Source organism: Papaver somniferum, chromosome 9, assembly GCF_003573695.1.
Source record: "Papaver somniferum cultivar HN1 chromosome 9, ASM357369v1, whole genome shotgun sequence".
Lineage (NCBI taxonomy): Eukaryota > Viridiplantae > Streptophyta > Magnoliopsida > Ranunculales > Papaveraceae > Papaver > Papaver somniferum.
The window spans coordinates 50,894,131-50,914,986 of NC_039366.1; the positions used below are offsets into that span (position 1 = coordinate 50,894,131).

General features: G+C 38.1%; 1 protein-coding gene across 5 annotated transcripts; it reads right to left on the reverse strand.

The window, feature by feature from the left end:
• Positions 1–16,490: 16,490 nt before the first annotated feature.
• On the reverse strand, positions 16,491–20,661 carry LOC113307674 (protein-tyrosine sulfotransferase-like). Of its 5 annotated transcripts, none has more exons than XM_026556125.1 (13): positions 20,543–20,661; positions 20,013–20,069; positions 19,530–19,704; positions 19,366–19,437; positions 18,927–19,215; positions 18,206–18,349; positions 17,925–18,029; positions 17,676–17,823; positions 17,477–17,526; positions 17,316–17,384; positions 17,082–17,201; positions 16,866–17,000; positions 16,491–16,690 (listed from the first exon to the last, which is right to left on the reverse strand). In XM_026556125.1, exons 2-13 carry the CDS (start codon positions 20,059–20,061, stop codon positions 16,547–16,549), a joined length of 1,500 nt encoding a protein of 499 aa, XP_026411910.1. In that variant the 5' UTR covers positions 20,062–20,069; positions 20,543–20,661; the 3' UTR covers positions 16,491–16,546. The 5 variants fall into 5 exon arrangements, with proteins under 5 accessions (XP_026411910.1, XP_026411907.1, XP_026411906.1 ...); XM_026556122.1 differs by lacking the exon at positions 20,543–20,661 and adding an exon at positions 20,486–20,533; XM_026556121.1 differs by lacking the exon at positions 20,543–20,661 and adding an exon at positions 20,293–20,526.
• Between the last annotated feature and the right edge of the window lie 195 nt (positions 20,662–20,856).

Here is a 20,856-nt window from a genome sequence, read left to right on the forward strand (position 1 = left end):
TTTCGTCTCGACTGTTTTGGCCATAACTTCTTCGTCCGAACTCGGAATCACCTCATTCTTTCGCCGTTCACTTTGTAATTGAATTCTATTCAAGATGGTGATAATAAATCATAAATTTGGATGAGTTGAAATTGGTCTTCTAGTCCTTCTTATGTTTTCGACCTTCTTTGCTCCTTTTCGTCGCACTTCTTCCACTTCTTTCGGCTTTAGACACTTGGATCTTTGAGAACTTCACTTTATAGCTCTTTTGTATCCCTTTTCACTCTTCTTAGGATGATTCACCCGATTTTACACATAAACCAAAAAATAATCATAATAACGAGTAATACGCAAAAATTATAGCTAAAACAAGTATGGAATTGACATTCTAAACATATAGATTAAGCGCTTATCAAATTCCCCCACACTTGGATTTTGCTAGTCCTCGAGCAAACTACATAAAGTACAACAACTCCATGTCGTCGAGGATACGTACGCACTTAGCAAATGCAACATGCCTTTAAACCCCTAGGTTTCCCTAGTGGACGAGTTATAGTCTCGTGAGGGCTTACGAGAGGTACACCCACAAAACATACTCCAACTTCAAAGAGTTCCAACTTCCCAAGCATCCAAAGAGCTATGAGGACATAGAGTTTCTGCATGCTAGTAATAAGAAGTTAGAAATATTACCAAAGAACATATTTTCATTCTTAAATGTTGAGTGAGAAATAACCACACCATAATGAGAGAATGCGTGTTTGAGAGCGATCAATAAGCATTTTGCCTCAAATTCTGACTCACTTAAAAGGATTTTATGATAATTGCATTCAATAAGACGACTTTTTTATGGGTCTCACATGTGTGCAGGTAGGAATGAAGAGAGAAATCCTACACACGTTGAATGGTGGAAGGAAACCTTCCGAATTATTTCTGGAGACCCCACAAGATCGTGGGAAATAAAAATCTTTTTCTGATGATCTCTAAGAAAGGAAATCAACCACTATTATCGAGGATGAGAGTATGTACCACCTTCACATCCGATTGCAATGATGATAACACCACTCTCACAGCATCCAATAAAAACGTCTTCCTTCCTTCGGCTCGTCTTCTTCATCTTCTCGGTCTTCGTCTTCGGTCTTCAACCATTGATGATAAACTGTTGAACTTCATAAAACTTTGACAATTATAACTATTTTCCTCTATTCCTTGTTGCTTGAAACTTCCTTATAGATTTTTCTTCCCCATGGCCTTATTGAACAAATAACAACCTAAATGCACATATTTTTGTATTTTAATCTTATTTTTTTATTTTTGATTTTTGATTTTTGATTTTTCTTTTTGTCTTTTTATTTTTATTTTTGTCTTTTTTTTTTCTTTTTACTTTTTTCTTTTATTTTTGACAAAAAGATTGCAACTACAAAAATAATAACGAAATTAAAATTAACATGGCCATGAAAGAAGTACTTTACCACTTTGTTCTTCACAACTTGTATTGTTTTTGTATCCTAAACTTCAATAACTCTCATCTCTTCATTTTCTTCCCTCTTGCAAATAAGTCTTCATACTTGGATATGGAATTCCGCTCCTTATTTGTAAGTCTTCAACATGTATATAAAAATCTGCTCATTGTATGTTGCTTTACTCGGATATGAAATTTGCTCTTCCTTGAATTGTTGCTTGTAAACCTTAAACATCCTCAACTTTCCTTGTAGATTTTGATGTCGCTCCGCTTGTTGATGATGATGGTGTTTCTATGGACTTGTTGTTGGCGAGAGAGAATGACGCTAACTGCAAATCACACTACAAGAAGGTGGTTTTTATCTATGGACTTCACCCTCATGATTGACAAAATTAGCACTCAAGAGATCAAAAACAGTGCTGAAAATGGTGTGAAGTTGGGTAGCTCACCATTCTACCCGGAATTAACGTACGGTGACACACACTCAAAAGAAAGCTTTTTAGTCATCTACAAAGAAAATATGGTCTGGTGCCTCTGTTGATATGAAAATAGGTAGTCTCCACTAATGATTGATCAACAACTCTAATAATGCATTTCTCTCTGCTCCTCATTTGCATCAACGACATGATTAAATCCATTATTTAACACTCTAACAAGCAAAAAAATCCGAACGTAGTTCCCTAACACTTCCAAGTTCAGTAATGTCAGAATTCTCTATGTAAACATACCTAGAAGTATGTTAGTTACTCTAAAATCTCTACAAGTTGGAGGGTTTTTTTTTATGCAAAATTTTGAAAACTCTATATGCAAAATATCCAAACACCCCCTCACACTTAATCTTTACATTGTCCTCAATGTAATTGACTCGTCCTAAGTAAAATCAATGTAGGAAATCCTAATATGATATGCAAAAGAAGAAAACTAAAAATAAAAGGATATAAAATACAAAATCTATGGGTTGCCTCCCATGCAGCGCTTAGTTTAACGTTCCAGCCTGACATTCTTGTTATTGTCCGTAAGCCAACAATCTGAGAATCTGGTAGTCCGCCCAGAAAATAATCTGCAATTCTAACAACAACTTCACAAAAACATTAGGATAACATATGAATAATGAAATTTTTATAGCTTGAAAGCTTCCCCCACACTTAGTCCTTTCTACACTTGAAAGTGGATAGAAAACATAACATATGGGAACTTCTTCAGGTTCCTCTCGGTGAACCTGCACAATGCTAGAATCAAACACATCAAGTGGTGGATATTTATAAGCAAAATAATCCTTTAAAACTGTAGAAGCACACAACTCCAATCCTAAGTGATGTCGATCAAAAGATTTAGAAATATGCAAAGGATTAGACAAACCTTCCACAATCTCTTATAATACGGGATCTTCATCATTCTTAAAGAACTGCAATGAATTATATACCTCATTTGTATCGTGGTCCTCCATCAAAATATTTATCTATTCTTCGTCAGTTTCTGCTTCAGTCAAAATCTCAGCATCATTATAATCCTTAGATAGCTCAATTGGGTCTTCCACAACTTCAACCAATTTGGTTTCATTCTTAATCTCTATCTCTTCAACAACTTCGTCATCGGAATCAGTATCATCTCCTAGAAAGTCTAGTTCATTGGTGCAAATCCTAAAATCATTATTTGAGTACGGTACACCATTTATAACAATGGTTATGTCATATCCATTCTCCTCCTTTTGAATAGGCGAGTGATCGTTATAATGATCCGGAGTTGGAATAACTTTACCATTACTGCAAAGACTTTCCAAAGGTTGCTCATCTTCAAGATACTCATGAATCATATATCCACTATTTATCATGGGAACGTCAGAATTGATTTGGCTTTGAGGCCAAACTTCTTCCTTAGTTATTTCCTTCTTAATTCGATCCATGTCCCTTCTTAAGTTGTCAATAACCTCTTGAATTTCTTGAAGTGTATCTTCAGTCTTTTTATTGTGTTCATCCAGCTGTTGGTTTTCCCGATCCAAACTATTCATAAATTGGTGCATTAGATCTTCGAGAGTAGAAGAACTATATTTAGGAGCATAACTTTCCATAGTCTGGTCGCGTTCACCATCATTTGAATGTGCTGGTCCAACTTTTGATTTTCCCGATCCATATTATACATAAATCGATGCATTATTTCTGTAAGACTAGAAGAATCGTGATTAGAAGCATAACTATCCCCCCGTCTTTGTGGTTTTTCACTTACATACCCGTCATAAGGTTGTTGACATGCATGAGAATAACCATAAGGTTTCGTAGGATATTGATCATAGCCAAAAGATTGGTTTTGATTATACCCATGGAATGGTTGGTAGCTGTCATAATATTAAGATTGAAAACCAAATTGATTACCATTACAATATGATGATTGGTCTTATGCTCCGTACATGTTATTCCATAAAGAAATATGACGACTCACAAGAACAAAAGAAAAAAAATCTAAAAAACAAAAACAAGCAAAACAAATAACAAAATCAATTAGCAACCGCTCCTTGGCAGCGACGCCAAAATTTGATGCGCGTCGTAACCACAAAAAATTAATCAAGATATTTCCCACTAATTAACTGGTAATATAGCGGTAGTAAGGATCGTTCCCACAGAGAGCTGTGAAATTGATATGTTATTTAGATAGCAAAACAAATTAAAAGGGGGGGTTGGTTTATGAATTAAATAAAAAGAGAATAAAAAGAGAATAAGATGAAAGGGATGATCAAGGAGTCCTTCGTCATTGCCAAACATTGACTCAATAGTATACTTATCTATCTTCGTTAGAACCATTCATCACCAACCGTAGGAAAGCAGCTAGAGCAGTGCTATCCCCAAAGTTCCTCTTGTAACCGGATACCTAAGCACTCTCATATCAAGTTCTATCCAAACGAACCACCAAGAAGTAGCGCACTCAAGGTGTAACCCAATCAGAAGCTTTAAGTTATGTGAACTTAGGTTGATCCTAGCAGTTAGACTCTTAACGCAAGGTCCACTTATTAGTGTTGTCTTCATACACGATTGCTCCACAGAATCCCTCTGCAAGGTCTCGCGTTCTCTACTTGTGTAAGGATTATTCAACAATTACACGGATATCCTAACCCTTTACTAGTAATAGAATGATCAATAGATTAATCCAGCGTGCACTCCAAACAATCTAATTAATCAATCATAAACCCTAGAAATAGTGAAAACAAACGATTGTGTGATTAAAACTCCGAATAGATTTGTATAACTAATAAAGCTTCACGCTATAACACTTAATTCATCCTTAATCAACAAAGTTTTAGTAACACATAATTGCAAATAATGGGTTCCCCCTAAAGGGGTAAACTATAGGTTTCGATGTAGAAGATGTGATATGAGAGGTATAGATATATGATATGTGATAAAAGATTCCCTCTAATTGTTTTTGAAGTCCTCTTATATAGTTTTCATGAGATCAAGGTATTAGAATCCATCCGAGACCAAGTTTCCTTGATTTGGAAGTCAAAATACGTCAAAAGGGACCCCATAGGTTTGTCTCAGTCGGCATTGTCGAAATACCCCAAAGAAATGACGAAAGTTGAGGTATAAAATATACCTTGTCTTCCCGAAATATGGCCACTTTCGATATTGCTTTAGCAATGCCGAAAGTTGTGTTGTAGATCGTCGTTTTTCGTCTCGACTGTTTTGGCCATAACGTCTTCGTCCGAACTCGGAATCACCTCATTCTTTCACCCTTCACTTAGTAATTGAATTCTATTCAAGATGGTGATAATAAATAATACATTTGGATGAGTTGAACTTGGTATTATAGTCCTTCTTATGTTTTCGACCTTCTTTGCTCCTTTTCGTCGCACTTCTTCCACTTCTTTCGGCTTTAGACACTTGGATATTTGATAACTTCACTTTATAGCTCTTTTGTAGCCCTTTTCATTCTTCTTAGGATGATTCACATGATTTGACACATAAACTAGAAAATAATCATAATAATAATAACAAGTAATATGCAAGAATTATAGCTAAAACAAGTATGGAATTGACATTATAAACATATAAATTAAGCACTTATCAAACACATCAAATGAATCTTCATCTGCTATATGAAGGTTTTCTCAATCAGAATTTAGGTTTTGAAACCTAACTTCCTTTTCACAGGTATTCCCTTCAAATACGGTTTCTAAAATATCCCAAGCATCTTTAGACTTTGTGCAAGTAATCACATGATGCTGGAGCTCTGGGGTAATGGCATGGATAATAGCATTTAATCCGTCAGAATTTTGCTTTGCAGCAAGAATCTCGGCAGCATCATATTTACCAATATCCTTTGGAACTGTTAAATCGCCTTCTGTAACTTCCGGAGGATCATAGCCATTAACCATGTAAACCCATGATTGAATATCACGCATACCAATTTCCACCATAAGTAATTTGAGCCATCGAAGACTGGTGGTACGTTTATAGAGATATCACTTTTGTCCATATTCAGATTGCTACAAACACAGAATTATGAGGTCTTTCATGTGTTTTCCTGCTTTGCTACCAATTGAAAAGCGGGGGTCTAACAACCACACCCAATATTTCGTTCGGAAATCTGAATAGACAAACTCCAATATACTTTCAAGAGAATCAACTAGACAGTCAGACTCAATCTAGAGAAAAGTATATCAAACAGTTTTATATCTCTATTTCTCAATTCAATCTGCAATCAGCAAATAGGAATTTGCAAGCCCAATTGAATATAAGAGAAATAACTTGAATGATACCAAAGACCAATGTTCAAGGATCAATCAATTTCAATCAACAAACAAAGGTTGGATTTACCAATTGATCGATTCAACGCACAACCTGTAATATTTCAATTATATAACAAAATATAATGCGGAAAAGAAATAACACAGACACCAGAAATTTTGTTAACGAGGAAACCGCAAATACAGAAAAACTCCGGGACCTAGTCCAGATTTGAACACCACACTGTATTAAGCCGCTACAGACACTAGCCTACTACAAAGCTAACTTCGGTCTGGAATGTAGTAGAACCCTAATCAATCTCACACTGATTCAAGGTACAGTCGTGCTCCTTACGTCTCTGAACCCAGCAGGATACTACGCACTTGATTCCCTTAGTTGATTTCACCCACAACTAAGGGAATCAAGTGCGTAGAATCCTGCTGGGATTCAGAGACGTAAGGAGTGCAACTGTACCATGATCAGTGTGAGATTGATTAGGGCTCAAATATATTCCAGTACGAAGTTCATTGGTAGTAGGCTAGTGTTTGTAGCGGATTAATACAGTGTGGTGTTCAAATCTGGACTATGTCCCGAGGGTTTTCTGCATTTGCGGTTTCCTCGTTAACAAAATTTCTGGCGTCTGTGTTATTTCTTTTCCGCATTATATTTTGTTATATAATTGAAAAATCACAGGTTGTGCGTTGAATCGATCAATTGGTAAATCCAACCTTTGGTTGTTGATTGGATCCTTGAACATTAGTCTTTGGTACCATTTAAGTTATTTCTCTTATATTCAATCGGGCTCGCAAATTCCTATTTGTTTGATTGCAGATTGGATTGAGAAATTGAGATACGTACTCTTAAATATACTTTTGTTAAGATTGAGTCTGACTGTCTAGTTGATTCTCTCGAAAGTATATTGGAGTTTTCCCATACAAATTGCTAAGCAAAATATTGGGTGTGGTTGTTAGACCCTCGCTTTTTTCAACATGGATCTCTTCCTGCATAACAAAACTCCCTAGTAACCTATTTTCATAAAAATCTACTTCTAATCCTTGAAAACGTTGGATAATGACCAAGGAGAACTCCCGAATACTCAACAGAATCTTGCAAAATCTCAAATCGACATCCATACTTGTCTGAAAACGCCTTTAGAGTTTCCAGAAGGGATGGATCCAACAAATCTAGATCGAGTACACGTTTCCTAAAGAAGGAGTACTAAAACTGCTGAGAATAGCACTGACGGAATCTTGCCTGCAATAGACTTCACCGGAGAAGATAAAGCTCATTACGAACGCGACAAAGCAAAGGAGAAACCATCCAGCCGACCTTATCACTATCAAGGACCTAAAGGATCAGATGACACTCTAAACTTGGAGATTCTGAAAAATATTTGCTCCAAAATTCGTTTAGGTCAAGGCCCCTCAACCTGATCACAAGGGACTCGGGAAGTTTACTTCACTTTACTATTTTACTTATAACTCTTTCATTTTGTATTCGAATGACCTGGTTCTTTTTCGTCGGATTTGTCTTTTCGTCGTCTATAGGATAAACTAGCGAAAACTTGGAAAGGCTCCATAAAATTCATGACATAATCAAAATGTTGCAGAGCCGCCTACTTTAACGGACTACCATATTCGGCCAAGATACAACTTGTCGTTCTTTCTACTTCAGAGGATCATGACCAGAAAGCAACAAAGTATCAGACAAGACTAGTTTCCAAGATGATGCTTGGCCAAATCTCATACTTATCCGAAGGTTCAAAACCGTTGGTCGATATGTTATCTCAACATCCGTTCTGTCAGAAATAAGAGGAACCAGCCCTAGCAATTACAACCAGTTTCAGTGAGCCTCTAGCTCAACTGCACCAACGACCATCCAACTTCAGGGGAAGGAGAATATCTTTACAACCGAATCTATTATGCGAAAAGAAATCCGAAACTATACTTGTGAGGCCAACAATTTAGATAAAATTTCATTACTTGACATACAGCCGCAACCAACTACTATCACTGAAGTAAAAAAGGAAAGGATCCGAGACCGTTGCTCCAGGACACACGCTACTCATCCAGACGCATACTAGCGGTCCCCTCATCCAAAGCCTCTTCTATCGAAAAACCGGCTCAACAAACTGCCCCATGTGTCAGAGTCGGACGAGATGACTGAAAGACAAGATACATATCCCCCAGTCCCAGAAGGTGTCTACTACTCTCAAGTACGGTTGACCATCTCCTAGAAGAATATATCTCAGTAGAAAATTTGCAACGGATGTTCGCATGAGTCCCTGTCAATACATCTAGCAGAGACTAAATAATGACTTTGTCTCATCCCTGAAAACCCAATCTCGAGAAACACAGAGGACGATCAAACATCTTCAGTAAATGAGAATCCATATTCATGCAAGAAACTGGGGACTGACGAAGAACCATGCATCGTGCATATTTGTGACTAACATGAGGCGGCTCAAACATCCAACTCCTAGATGAAAGAATCTTACACCACTAACCCAGATATTCCGGGTGCAAAACAAATCGGTAGAATTCAGAACGCTTCAAATCAGATATCTTATCCGAGCCTCAGCTCCCGCGGCTGACCCTCAGGCACAAGCGCTTCAACCCTTGATATCAAATAAGAATTGCGGGATGCTATCCCACGGGAATGAACTCAATCCCATGACAGAGATGTCGAAATACTTCAACATTAAAAATCATATTTTGTCGCATCCAGAGAAGAACTCACTCATCTAGGGTTTACATCACGATCAAGCAAGATAGGTTTTACAAAACCCCTTATAAGGATTTCAGAAAGGAAACATGTACCGAGATTACCCCAACGCGTTAGAATCGTTCCTCTGCGCAAGATTCACGGTTGAGACAAACTAGGGGTTTGCGGTGGGTCAAAAAGAGTATGTGGCTTATTTTCGCTCAAACGGCCTCATACTTTATCCATCCAACTCAAAAATACACTGATAAAAAAATATTCGTCTACGTCTCTCCTACCATGTATTAAAAGAGCATGATGTTTCAATACACGATCCCAAAGATATCATCAAAACACTTGAAGGAATTGTTGCTAAATAAATATGGATTCCGAGTTCAACTTCATATGGACATATCACCGGAAAAAAAGATCCAAATCCTAATTTTTATCCATTACATGAAGGTTGAGTCTTTTTTGTTCGATAGTTGGGGTCCAACCACTGAAATCGGACGTCAGACGAAGTTTTTACAGCCTCTGAAGTCAAGATCGCGCAAGGAAGGACTTTCTATTACGAATTTAGCTTCGGGTTTTCACCTACTCGCATACGCAACAGATCAATCTAGGTTTTGCACAAGTTAAAACTCATGATGGGAAATTACCAACATTTAAATGCATACATAAAAGGTCTAGAGGGGAAATTACCAACATTTAAGGAAATCATCTGGCAGCAGTGGCCTCTACCTCTCGGGAAGAAAATTCTCTCTTCTTTTTTAAGGCATCCCTCCACGTCTCCTCAGCTACCGGTATCTTTTACATAAGGGACTCTCTAAGAAACAAAGACCGGAGTTTAGCTTGTTCAAGATAGTTCCAACAAAATCCAACGGCTCTCGCGACTACCTCACATTGAAAGCAAATATTTTCACGGGTTGTCATCAAGTTTCCCATATTTATAAGATCCTTGAAAGCAAGGCCGTTCAGAGTTATCATTCTCATGACAATAAATCCTCCAACAAGTGTCTCATCCTAAGTTGAAGAAGACATGAGGTCTGTGAAATCACCCTCAGGTCGGTCGGTTGTCTCTCTGCACCCTGAACCTCTTTCTGAAGGCCCTCTGAAATTGTTGAAGCCCGCCTCATCCTCATTCTACCAAAGTCAAACCCTTTCTCGCCCTGAGGAGTACTTGTCTCCATAAAAGTATCTTTTTCCATGAAACTATACAAACGGGAGAGAGATTAGAAGAAGTACACTAAGAGAGTGAAGACACAAGGCATATACATAGGGTATGTAATTAGAGTTTGTTTGTGTTGTGAAGTTTCAAGCCTCATGAGCAAAAGCTGAAACTTTCTCTCATGCCTATATAATTATCCTTACCTAAATCTCAATAAACCAATTCCATATCTCCAAGGATACTCACGGATTCATTCGGGTCCATACTTTCACAAGGGATCAAGCTAAATACGTTTTCTGGAAACCAGAGAGTAAAAACGTATAATCATACCACGGACGTGTCTCTGGCCTAAGGATACAAAATTCACGACCTTAACTAAGCTAATGAATGGTATGAAGTAATAATACTCCAAGGGGTTGTTCTTGAAGCAAGAGAACGCTTTAAGAGTCCAACTGAAACAAGGATTCCTTTGGTAATTCGGATTGATGTACATTGCAGCGCGGAGACTTGAAAACGGATGCCTAACCATAAGGAATTTGGGGTACTTCCTGAAGCAAATATGTTTCTCTATGTCTTACCAGAAACATACCAAAAGGGAGCCTCAAGCGGACAAACGAGCTAGGATATGTGGTCCCAACACCGAAGTAAGTGCAATATGAAAACTCCTGAAATTTTTATACGGGATTTCTGAAGTCAAAAGTATACACGGATATAATTGACCAATCCAACTCGGAATCAAGTGGTTATTTTTCATTAGAAATATTATTCTCTTACCTTCAAATTTTGGGGCCGGGGACTCAAATCGCAGTCCTAATGAAGAGTTTACAACCATTCTATGCAAACCTCTCAAAACTGAAGTTTTCTGACGAACACCCAAACGAAGAGTCCTAATACAAACAAAATATGTGAAAGGAGGATGAAAAGACCTCCATACCTAGGTCACGCCAAAAATAGGTTGAAAAGAGTTTTATTTTCAAGCCTAGCTAAAAATGGAATCCATCAAGAAAAGGAAAAGAAACTAGAGTTAAAAGAAGAAATTAAAGAAATTTGGCTCAAACAAGGAAGCCTAGGGTTTCCTTTATTCCAAAATCTCTACAAGCCGTGGAAATCCCCTCTCTTACGCATGAATGATCTTCTAGGCCAGTGGGATGTCACTTATTCTCTCGGAATTTTATCAAAGGCGCCAAATTCGAAAAAAATTAGGGTTTTGACAAAAATAGCCCTAATTTGGCTCAAATAAGGAAACCTATGCTTTTTCCTCCTTCAAAAATTCCTCTAAGGCGTGGACAAGACCTTCCCCACTCGTGTAAACACTCTCCAAGAACAATGGGACATCATCCATTCCCTCGGAATTTTTCAGAAGAGAAATTTGAAAAGAGAATTTGGGTTTTGACAAAAAATAGCCCTAATTTCAAGAGGTCGACAAAGAAAGGGATTTCTCCAAAAAGGAAAAGAGTCAAACCCCTCACACGATAAAGGATGCTTATATAGTGTTTGGGACGTCACATATTCTCTCAGAATTTTTTGGAAGAGAAAAATTGAAAGAGAATTAGGGTTTTGACGAAAATAACCCTAATTCTGGAAAAATGGATGAAAATTAGATTTTTCTTCTTAAAACAGGGAGCCGAACCTCTCCCCATTTATGTGGAAGGTCCCCTGCACCTCTATTAACCCATTTTTGCCCATCACTCTTCAACAAAAACGAGCTCAAAGGGATTTGACCTAAACGCCCTTATTGTAGAGTTCTGAATATTTTTCAAAGAAGGCTACCCTGAAGTAACCAGCGACCGAACAAGTGCTCCCATACTCATCTCTATAGATTTATGCACATGCACATTAAGTTATTTAATTTATCAAAGAAGAATGGAGTCGAAAACAGGAAGCAGAAAGACGAAATTTCAGTGAAAGTAAAAGGAATTTAGCTAAAAGGGAAAATCCGAGTTCTTGATTTTCACAAACAGAACCAGGCGCTCGCCTCTCCCTCTCTCAAGCCGTGACCATACCTAGATAATATTATGGTCTCTCTCATGCCAAATAAAGTCAAGCTCATAATGTTTTTTTTTTGATAAATAACCCTTAAGTTTCAAAAGTAGGTATTTTCTCAGAAAATAAGTGTCTGATTGGTACAAGGAATTAAAGATGCTCTCATCACACAAGGTGCCAACTCCACAAGATAGATGCACACCTTCCAAGCCTCGTCAAGCCTCTCCATATTGTCTGAAGGAGTCATGCACGAATAAAAGAGAAATTAGGGTTTAGGTGCAGTACAAGCCTGAATTCAGTATTTACATGGGATAGGCACTTCGTAACTTCAAAAGTAAGTGCCTATATTTCTCACGGCTCTTCACCAACATCAAGGCCAGCCAAGAAGACGTTCAAAAACTCTCTCTTCCACACATACTCGCCTGTACAAACTCGGAAGCTCAAGGATGCACAAAGAGAGAAAATTAGGGTTTTGGCCAAGACAACCCTAATTAACAAATTCCATTCGCTCAAGACGGAAATTTTGTCTCATAAAGACTTCATTATCATGTAATTAACATCTAGCACATAATCCCAGGAAGTTCCAAAGTCCATAATCGATTCCAATATCAGAGTCATGATAATCGAAGACTAAACATCAATTCGGGGACTCCGCAAGTCTAGAAGAACGAGTGGATTGTAATTTCGCAACTGAACGACTCGTCACCATCAATATACTCATCTTAGAACAAACAAGGTTCTACACTGAGTAGGGGACTTAATGTAGATGGTGAAATTTGGATAAGGGGCAAAAATATCATTTCAAGACCATAGACAAAACTCAACTCTCACGGGAGAGATTAAGCCCTTGGTCCTCAAGGCACCCATAGCCACGATTCCTAGTATACGTCCCCGCGAGACACTTCTGGTCGTGATGCCGTGATTCCTATCGCACATCCTCGACGAGATACTGCTGGTCACGTACGTTTTGTAGAGCGTAAAACGTCCCCGACAGACTTATGAACCAGAACAACCACAATTCCAGCATGTCTTCGCCAGACGCAGCTGATTGTGATGTCATGATTCTTAGTATACATCCTCGACGAGATACTGTTAGTTATGTAGGCTCTGTAGATGCGTAAAAATGTCCCCGACGAACTTATGGCCCAGAGCGGAGATATGCATGTCTCCTGTAAGCACGACTCACCCTATTTGAGATCAATGACTGATTCCTAGTACATCACCGCGAGATACACTGGTCATGTCTGCTCTAGGCTCTGACTCGACTTACTGAGTATTCCGAAATAATTCCTAGGACATCCCCGTGAGATACACTGGTTATTCTGCCTCCGGGCCCTTTCGACAGACTCCTAGAACATCCTTTCGAGATACACTGGTCTTGTTAGACCCATCATATGGACACACAGTTGATTCCTAGCACATATCTGCAAGAACGCTGGTCAAAGACAAGTGAGCCAAAGTCTCGCAGAGACATTAATAGGGCGTACAAAGCATTTTCTCTCTCTTCGGGACGAGTCCCAGCTGACCACAGAGAGATTCGGATCCGTTAAGAAAATCCTCGTAGAGATTTTGATCCTTCCTTAAAATCTGAGTGATTCACATCTCTTTGCAAAATCTCTGAGAGATTCACATATCTCCGCAAAACCCCGGAGAGATTCACGTCTCTTCTCAAAATCCCGGAGAGATTCACATCTCTTTTTCACAATCCAGGAGAGATTTACATCTCTCCGCAAAATCTCAGACAAGGCCGAATATTCCCCATAATAGGCACACGCCTTACCTAGGGCTCAAGACTATTTCTCAGCCTCTCAAACACACTCACGGCTAGTAAATTGAGCCTGAACTATACATGTCTATCCAAAAACGTGGATAAGCTCTCTTGAGCTCCGCATGATCAACAAAGGGACCCAAAAGCAATAATACGGTCTCTACATGACATATGTGATCGGCCATGGAGAGAGGGAGCTCAACCTCATCTCCTCTCACACTCTGCACACGATTCCTAAAGCATTCCATGCCTTTTCACGTGACTCATCCTAGTCATTCTCACAAATGAGAGACTATCTCTCTATCTTGGCCAACTCGGCTAAAGAGAATATTTCTCTCTCTCAACACATCATCACAAAGGCTGACTTAGCTTCACACAAATGGGGGGATAACAATTAGGGTCTCGGTCTGGCGGTCTACGACACATGTGAGGAATACCCGACTTATTTTTCACCGCATAAGAGAGTAAAGGCGGTGGAACAATGAGAAAAACTCAACCTAGTTTATCTCTATCTTTTCCTGAAGAGACGTGAGAATTGCTCCGCACGGCACAGAAAACAATCCTTATCTTCACCGACCTGGGATTAGAGAATTCAGATATAAATAGGTCCTTTATTTCTCCAAGCTATCAAGAACTTTCTCATAAAATCTCAGAGTAATTCTTCTTCAAACCCTAGAATTCTCTGATCCCCTTCTTCATCTGCTTCCCTCCCTAAGACCAGCCCTAAACTCTCCTGTGACTGAAGCAGCCTTTGAACGGCCACTGTGCGTGGTTTAGGCGAAGACTATTTGTGCTCAACCTCTCGTAACTCACTTTCAGAAACCCTAGAATCCCACTTTAGCCTCTCACCGATTTTAGGTAACTACACTTGGTTACAGGGGACGGAACTGTATTTGGACCCCTACAACAACGCATTGGTACTCTTCCTATCAGAGATGGTGGTCGATACTATTCCATACTGCTACTTAGCTTCGAATTTCCAGTCTAAACATCTCCAGGATACCATCTTGCAAAGCAATTTCGATTACAGTCCACATTTCCAGATTGCTTTGGGCAACTACATGGAAGTGTGTGGTTTAAGTTCCTCTACATTCAATATCAAGGACACTGACCCACAACCCATGCACCTTCTGGAAGCTCGCTTCTTTGATGTTGTTAAGAGGACGATAACCAACACTTTCAAATTGAAAGAATGTGAATATATTCTATGGCAGTGCAACATGCAAGTGCATCACAAGACTATCTTAAAGTTATTCCCATTCTTGGACTTAATCAAGTTGTTGGGCCGCACCAATTCAGGTCAGTGTTACAATACAGATTAGGAATACGTATTTTTGAGGAAGATAGTTCTTGTTCATGTTGTCACAGGATCATGAACCGTTTTGGAGATCATGCAATCTACTGGACAAGTGAGGTTGGTGTATTTCGACATGATATGGTGCGAGATTTATTTGCAGATTTATGTTACAAAGCAGGGGTTGCTGCTAAAATGAGGTAGCATTGGGGTTTTCATCTGATAGAAACTCTTCTCTTAAACCAGCTGATATTCTTGTTGATAACTTGCAGAATGGTCGGGACATATGTTTTGATGTCACCGGTGTTTCCCCTTTTCTAAGGGAGGAAACCGTAGTTTCACACCCGACCATGCTATTTGGGCGTCTATTATTTGCAAGAGGAACAAATATGATGATACATGCTCGTCTAGTGGTTACAGTTTTGGAGTTCTAGCTTTCTCAACTTTAGGGGAATTGGCAGATGACATTGTTGTTTTTTTGAAAAGATTGAAGAATTGCATGACAAGTTATAATGTTAACTCTACGTTAAGCAGTTCTCTTTTCTATAGGTTAGGTATTATTATTCAAAAAGGCGTTGGAGCACAACTTGTTGCTAGACTCCCGGTCTGATCTGTTTAAATTTACTTGCAACTTGTTGCCCGCTTCCCAACCGACCCGGTGTAAAAAAAATTCTTTTTCTTAATAAAAGCCTTGCTGGCGCCTTTAGTAGTACAAATATTAAAAAAATAATAATAAATAAATAAAATAATAATAATAATATTGGTTTGGTTTGGATGAAAAAAAAATAAAAAATAAAAAAACATTACTTATATTTTATTAAATATATTAGAATTAAAAATATATAAAAGTGTATAAAAACTAATTTTTGAAATGTCCATTTTAATCATTAATAACATCACCAGCACTTTAAAATACTAGTTTACCAAACAGAATATACAGGTTGTTAAATTCACAGTGCTTTTTAAATTATAGTTTACCATGGCGATTTATTTCCGCAGCACAACCCAACAGAAATGCACTTTTCTAAAACTTTCAGCAATACCAAACTAGCCTTTAGTCTCCCAGTTGAACCAATTCTTAAAAAAAAAAACAGTTTTAAGAAGCCTTTGCTGTAGTTCAATACAGAAAAACGTGCTCACAGTTTTCATGCATACGCATCCTAAATTGTGTTGATGAGCTCTTGCATCATAAAAAGATTACGCTTTTGTACAACTTACCCAGCATACAGCTCAATGAGTGAATCGTACAACCTAAATTGTACTTGTTTTGTGGTGACTTTACAAAATTAAGAACAGTGCAGATAACTCTAAGATCATTTTTCAGAACCGGCTCTGAATCTTTTAGTTGCACATAGGTTGCGCATGTGACAAGATACAGGTTCTTCAAGGCGGGTTATTTAACTCCGATTTTTTCCATCCACTTCTGAAAATAAATGCTCTTGCATATCTAATTTATACTATGTTAGATTTAAATTGATCACACTTTGAGTTTTGATGTTTGTTTTCTTGCCTTTACAATGAAAAATGTGAGCAAAAGGAGGAGAAGCACGGCAATGGCTAATAAAAATGGCCTCCATGTACTAGTCCCATATAAACTGCCCAAGGCATTCTTTTGCTCCACCTAGTATTTAACACAACATAAAATCACTTAAGTATTGGACTAAGTAAAAAGAAAATGTACCCGAAAGAACTCATAAAACATGTCAAGATACTGGTCCAGGGACTGGATAAGTTAAGTGCAAGGACGTGAAGTATGTACATATGTCAGAATGTGTCTTGGTAGTTAGAGAACTTACTGCTTCAACCAACTTTTCTGCAAGATGTTTCCTCTCTTGTGAGAAAATCTCTTTTGCATGCTTATACAATTCTACGTCAAGTCTGTTCAGCGAGTTTATTTCTTGAAGGATCACATCAGGAACCTGACGCCGTGCCTGTAAATTTGATCGAGCGACAATAAGAAGAGTACTGCGTGAGTAAGATAAAAACTTTTAGATATTTTCAGTAATACTTACGTCTTTGGAGAAGTTAGCAGGGGAGATTCTTTTAAGAGAAGCAATGCGCCGGCGTCCTTGGGCTTTTCTTAAACTAGAAATGCACACTTCGTAAGCATCCATTAATTTCCCAACGGTCATCTGACATGATAGTGATACAGATTTTCATAACATCAACAACAAAAGGAGGAAATATTATAATTTAAGATTATATCAGAACTAAATATTGTTTAAAAGGGAAAATAGTGGTCTCACAGTTCCATTTGTCGTATCAACAGCTCCTAATGAAGATGTTTCACTTTCTTTTTGGTCATCTGTGCTATTCTACAAAGAAGGCAGAATGTTGTGGTGAGAAATCAAACATTTGAACTCAAACGATGAAGTTACTATATGGTATTCAAGTCTAACTCTTTCACCTGAAGGTGATTAGTATCATGCTCCGAATCTGGAAATGAAGAGCTCAGTTCTGTAGCAAATGAAACAGATATATATGAAAACCACAATATTTTAAAACCAATGGTTCCGCTTGTATCAAATCAACAGGGCCAATGCTCTTATTGAATACCAACAAGAAGACCTTCATAACCAGAAACTAAACTACTTACTGAGCCTTACCTGTTTTGCTATTAGCAGTTTTGTCACTATTGGAGTTTAATGCTTCAAACTGGGACAGAATCTGTGTCCCAACCACGTTCGCGAACATTGTTGCCGATTCTTTATGATCCTCAGTGAGACCAACATACAGCATATCACTGAGCCTCTTCTGCAAGATTCACAGGGAACCCTACATTGATTGCCAATTTTAAGAAGTACAGAAACAAATGATTCAATTGCAAGCTAATGGTCTGGACCATTCTGTGTTACCTTTGCTATGTCCAGCACATAAGTTCCTAGAGTCTGATACTTTCTGACACAGTGACGCACTTCATGTGATTCAGATAAACAAGAGTTGTTTGTCAGTCCAGCAACCTGTTAATGAGATCCCATTTTGTCAGCATTATCACAACTAAGCCGATGTTTCTGAGCCAGATGTTAGGTTTCGTATTTTGAATACACACAACCATAACATCGATAATAAACTAATTATACTTCCTCATTGTGGTCCACATCGTGACACAAGACGGTGATTTAGAAGGCTAAAATACCTGAAAAGTGGCTCCATTGTGGATGATGTCATGAGCTACAGGGTGGTTAATAAAGTCGTGTAATGGCATGACGGTCTCTTCCATGTTGTAAGAATCATAGCTTCCTTTGACATCTTTATAAAACCTCTGTTTTCTAGCATCTCTCTGAGCAATAAATTTAATTGTTATAATTTTAGAATAAACACATCAATTTAAGTACATGACATGCAAAGAATGCCATTTTGATGATGTCCAACAAAAACAGATAGATCAAACAAACAGGTATTCTAGGGTTTATACTGAAGAGTGCAAACTTTGATCCAATATACTACCTTTCTTCCACTCAATATCTTTCATTAGCCTAGTTTATTAATGCAAACTAAAAAATTTACGCAATATATGCAAAATTGCAAACTCAATAGCCACAGCATGCGAGGATGAGTTCGAAGATGTATGCATTTTGAATGTTAAATTAACACACAGTTGCACCCTGTAACATTTACTGATACTGAGGGCAATGTGAGTGCACATGACAAACAGAATAGGAGAAAGCAAGTTGCAAGTATTCTTGCAACAGTGAAAATTATTGTTCACGAAAAGATAATGGATCCCCTATATGGAAGACAGGAACAAAGATATACAGGTAGCTTTTTGAAAACCAAAATTCTACCTTCCTTACAAACAACATTTACCATTGAAACACAATCATTACTAAGTGCATCTCTTAGACGAAAAAACTTACCCTTCTAAATAGATCTTCCCTCATCCAGGGAACCAAATACTTCCATGGCCATATATCCAATGTACTCACACCATTGTTCTTTGGACGTATTCGTCCTGTCATTTGTGTTGCAGAAGTTAAGTTTGGATGGACTAGAAACCTAGCTGCAACCTCTACTGAGAATTCGTAAGTACTAAAGACACGATCTATGGGGTTTCGCAGTATTGTAACCACTGACGTTCTCTCCTTCGGGAGCTTTGACATCATGCTATAGTCATCATGAGTGACCATTAACCTGCAATCTGGCTTGCTGCATAGAGACAATTAAGTAACATCACTAAGAATTCCTTATGATGACAACTGATAGACTTTGCGCATTCGACACTTCTAGTTATTGGCAGTAAATAAGTTTTTTAATCGATCCTGAGGTAACAATGAGAAGTAAATAAATGGGGTTTACCTTGGGTCAAAGCGCAGTTTGTCATAAGAACGAGGACACTCATGAGCACTAGCATAGAGTTTTCTCAAAAAGCTGAGTCACAAAAAGGGAAAGCAAATTCATTAAAAAAGTAACCTTTAAGCAGATATAGAGCTAGAGTTTTGCTGATTATGTAAGAAATGTACCAGTGGAAATAGGTGCGTCCTCCAGTCCTAGGAACATGAAGAAAGAAAAGCAAGTCCTGCAGCGTATGTTTGTCTTCTTTGACTTTGTCATCCGAAGAAGCTGCCCACTTCCTCACAGTATTTTGGCAACCCACAAAATCTTCCTCAGTGGAAATGTCACCAACTGCAGTAGTTACTACAGTAGTAGTAAGAGACAAAGGTTTCAATATTCCACAGCAGGAAAAGGGAAGGAAAAAAGAAAGCCAAAAACAGAACACATGTCAACTCAAAACAACCTCCAGTCTTAAATTGTAAAACGAACACAACGAAATCAAGCATATAGACACAATACACATTGAGGCAAGATTTATGATCAGGATATCGTCATTCACACAAATACCAGGATAACTTAACCACAGACTAGCCTGAAATATTCCTAGCTGGTGTACATACCCATAACCAACTGTAGAAAAATAAATATGCAACGAAGGAAAATACACATACCCAATGCCAGGAGCATTACCAGTAGCGCCAAATTCTGAATAGAAGCCATATACTCCCCTGGAAATAAAACAGTACCGACATCAGTATGATTACACCCATTTTCAACTAAAACCGAGATAACCCACCTAAAAAAAGATGCTAAATTTTGAAGTATACTCAAAGAAGAGCAATAATTCACCGGAAAAACCCTAAGAGGCTAAGAATGATAAGTGAAGCTGAGAGACAAAGATTACGAGACAGAAAAAGAAGGAAATTCAATAAGTATCGGGTTTTCCCCTACCTATCAATCTCTCCTCTTTCTAGATCTCGTGTTCATAAATCCCACCAAAATTGTTGGAATTCTACCTGACAACACTCACTCTTTATAGGGTCCACAAACACAGTTCGAAGATTATAATCCCATTCTTTTAACTCTCTACATTACACAAAAACCCTAAATAAAAAAATCTAAATTTCTACAGTTAAATCGAGACCTTACTACAAGAGGAAAAACAGAGAAAGACAAGTTCATGTGAGAGGACGACTATTACTCTTGAAAAAATTAATAATGCTGCTGCTCTTTCCTAGAGGTCAAATTCGTAAATGACTAACGCGCGGACATCAATAACGTACGCCATGGGGAGGATGTTTTCAGTTTCCCATACATTCAAAGCTCGATTACCATAACCTACTCCATCGTTTTCCAACTCAAAGGCGTTTTGTCTGAAAAACTTATTTGACCAATGACCGTCGAATTAATTTATTGTTGTCAATGACTAAAATAACCCTATCGGCGGTTTGTCTGTTTTTTTTTCCGGTTTTACATACACAAATTTGGTTAAAAAGACCAAAATCAACATTCCTA

Coding starts and splice junctions, on each gene's coding strand:
- LOC113307674 (XM_026556125.1), bottom strand. CDS start 20,061: ATGGCTTCTATTCAGAATTTGGCGCTACTGGTAATGCTCCTGGCATTG. Junction 19,216..19,365: donor AAACTGCGCTTTGACCCAAG/GTAAACCCCATT, acceptor GTCTCTATGCAG/CAAGCCAGATTGCAGGTTAA. Junction 18,350..18,926: donor GGGAAGATCTATTTAGAAGG/GTAAGTTTTTTC, acceptor TTTATTGCTCAG/AGAGATGCTAGAAAACAGAG.